Here is a 1,753-nt window from a genome sequence, read left to right on the forward strand (position 1 = left end):
AAAATTCAGAAATTGATGTCAATTGTTTGGATCATATATTCTGTGGATGTATCGAGCCACCCCCTTCGTCAGTCCTGAAAAAAGAAAATCGTTTAGTTTAGTTTAAAATGTATAATTTAGAGTTTCTTGGAAAAAGTAGACTGAAGCTGTGTGAGATTAACTTACGTCTTTTGCGGCGCCATCTGCTCGCCCGTGCTTCTTAGCTGACATCAAGTCCCTCTTTTTGAGGGGTTTTTAGAGGGACATCTCATCAAAGCTGAACCCGGCGGGATACTTTCTGTGAACAGAAAAATGCAAAAATTAGTCAATAGTTACTCTTTTTTATCTACTTTGACGTTCTCTCTCCAGTGTTTGTACTGTAATTAACTTACTTTTTCGCCCACAGATCCTTCCACGTGCCGTGGTACTTCCTGTGTTCGTCACTCTCATCACCAAGCAAGATTAGTCCTTCGTTTAAAACTAGGCGATTAAGATGGAGCTGGCGATCCATCTCCTCCTCTTTAACTCCCGCCCCGAGAAGGACTCACCGAACCCTTCGTTCGTTCAGGACTCTTATGCCATTTCGGCTTAGAGTGGTAACCTTGGACCACGCCACGGGCTTCTTGTCCACAAACAGTTCGTGTTTGTGCTCATCTTCGATGTGCCCCATAAGCGTTGCGGGAATGTTGTGGGAAAAATAGCAGTACGGGCAGCGTTTCTCAGGATTAATGTAGACTTCTTTCCCCAAGGCCCATTCTCCCTGAAAATAAAAAGAAAACGTTAATAAAGTCCTTTAAGTCAAATATAACGTATATGATTTGTTATGTACAAAATAGTACAATTTCGACTAAAGAATAAAAACTTACGTAAAGTCGTTTGTGTCTCTCTTGACGCCGTCTCTCTCGCTCCTCCTCAGCCTTTTCCTTTTCCTCTTCACTTGGAGCGGCGGGGGCGGCGGGCTTTTCTTCACGACTTTGGCTCTTTGCTCTCTTTAAGTTGAGTGTCAAAGGAGGCACCACCTGGGAGTCCTGGAACAAACATTTATTTTATAGAGAGATCGTCTAATTTTTCCGGTAAAATACAACTTCGACATTTTGTAGTCGAACAAGGGACTCACCGGGTCCGAGCGCCGCTTCCGCTCGCTGCGGGTGGAGGCTGGCTTTTCGGATGACGTTGTCGCGGTGGTCGCGTGGTCGCGGTGGGACTTCCGGTGGCTCGACTTGTCGTCTCCCTGAAACAAAAACACAATTATATAGAATTGTCTAATTTTTGCGGTAAAATAGAATTTCATTTGAACGACCACGGGACTTACCTTCCGGGCGGATGACTTTCTGCTTCCGGTAGAGGTTGTCTCGGCGGCCGACGTCGCGGTGGTCGCGTGGTCGCGGTGGGACTTCCGGTGGCTCGACTTGTCGTCTCCCTGAAACAAAAACACAATTATATAGAATTGTCTAATTTCTGCGGTAAAATAGAATTTTGAGACGAATCAGTTGGACGACCAGGGGGCTTACCTTGCCGGAGGGCACCAAAGCCATCAAGGGGGTCGGTGGCTCGGCGGGCGACGTTGTCGCGCCGTGGTGGTCGCGGTGGGACTTCCTGTAGCTCGACTTGTCTTCTCCCTGAAACAAAAACACAATTATATAGAATTGTCTAATTTCTGCGATACAATAGAATTTTGACACGAATCATTTGGACGACCGGGGGGCTTACCTTGCCGGCGGGCACCAAAGCCATCACCCGACGTAAAAAGATTTGTTTGCTTTTGGTATGCTTT

General features: G+C 46.5%; 1 protein-coding gene across 1 annotated transcript; it reads right to left on the reverse strand.

Annotated features, from left to right (window-relative positions):
• Positions 1-543: 543 nt before the first annotated feature.
• On the reverse strand, positions 544-1,713 carry LOC127750095 (chromatin assembly factor 1 subunit A-A-like). The gene is made up of 7 exons (XM_052270652.1): positions 1,690-1,713; positions 1,491-1,598; positions 1,292-1,399; positions 1,097-1,210; positions 846-1,007; positions 581-739; positions 544-549 (listed from the first exon to the last, which is right to left on the reverse strand). The coding sequence occupies exons 1-7, from the start codon at positions 1,711-1,713 to the stop codon at positions 544-546; spliced, it is 681 nt and encodes a 226-aa protein (XP_052126612.1).
• Between the last annotated feature and the right edge of the window lie 40 nt (positions 1,714-1,753).

The sequence above is a fragment of the Frankliniella occidentalis genome, unplaced genomic scaffold, assembly GCF_000697945.3.
Source record: "Frankliniella occidentalis isolate FOCC.00 unplaced genomic scaffold, Focc_3.1 Scaffold132, whole genome shotgun sequence".
Lineage (NCBI taxonomy): Eukaryota > Metazoa > Arthropoda > Insecta > Thysanoptera > Thripidae > Frankliniella > Frankliniella occidentalis.

Bases quoted from the DNA above. Each gene is read 5' to 3' on its own strand.
- LOC127750095 (XM_052270652.1), bottom strand. From the start codon at position 1,713: ATGGCTTTGGTGCCCGCCGGCAAG. The intron at 1,400-1,490 runs GTAAGCCCCCTG...TTTTTGTTTCAG, and splicing joins CTTTGGTGCCCTCCGGCAAG to GGAGACGACAAGTCGAGCCA. The intron at 1,211-1,291 runs GTAAGTCCCGTG...TTTTTGTTTCAG, and splicing joins GAAAGTCATCCGCCCGGAAG to GGAGACGACAAGTCGAGCCA.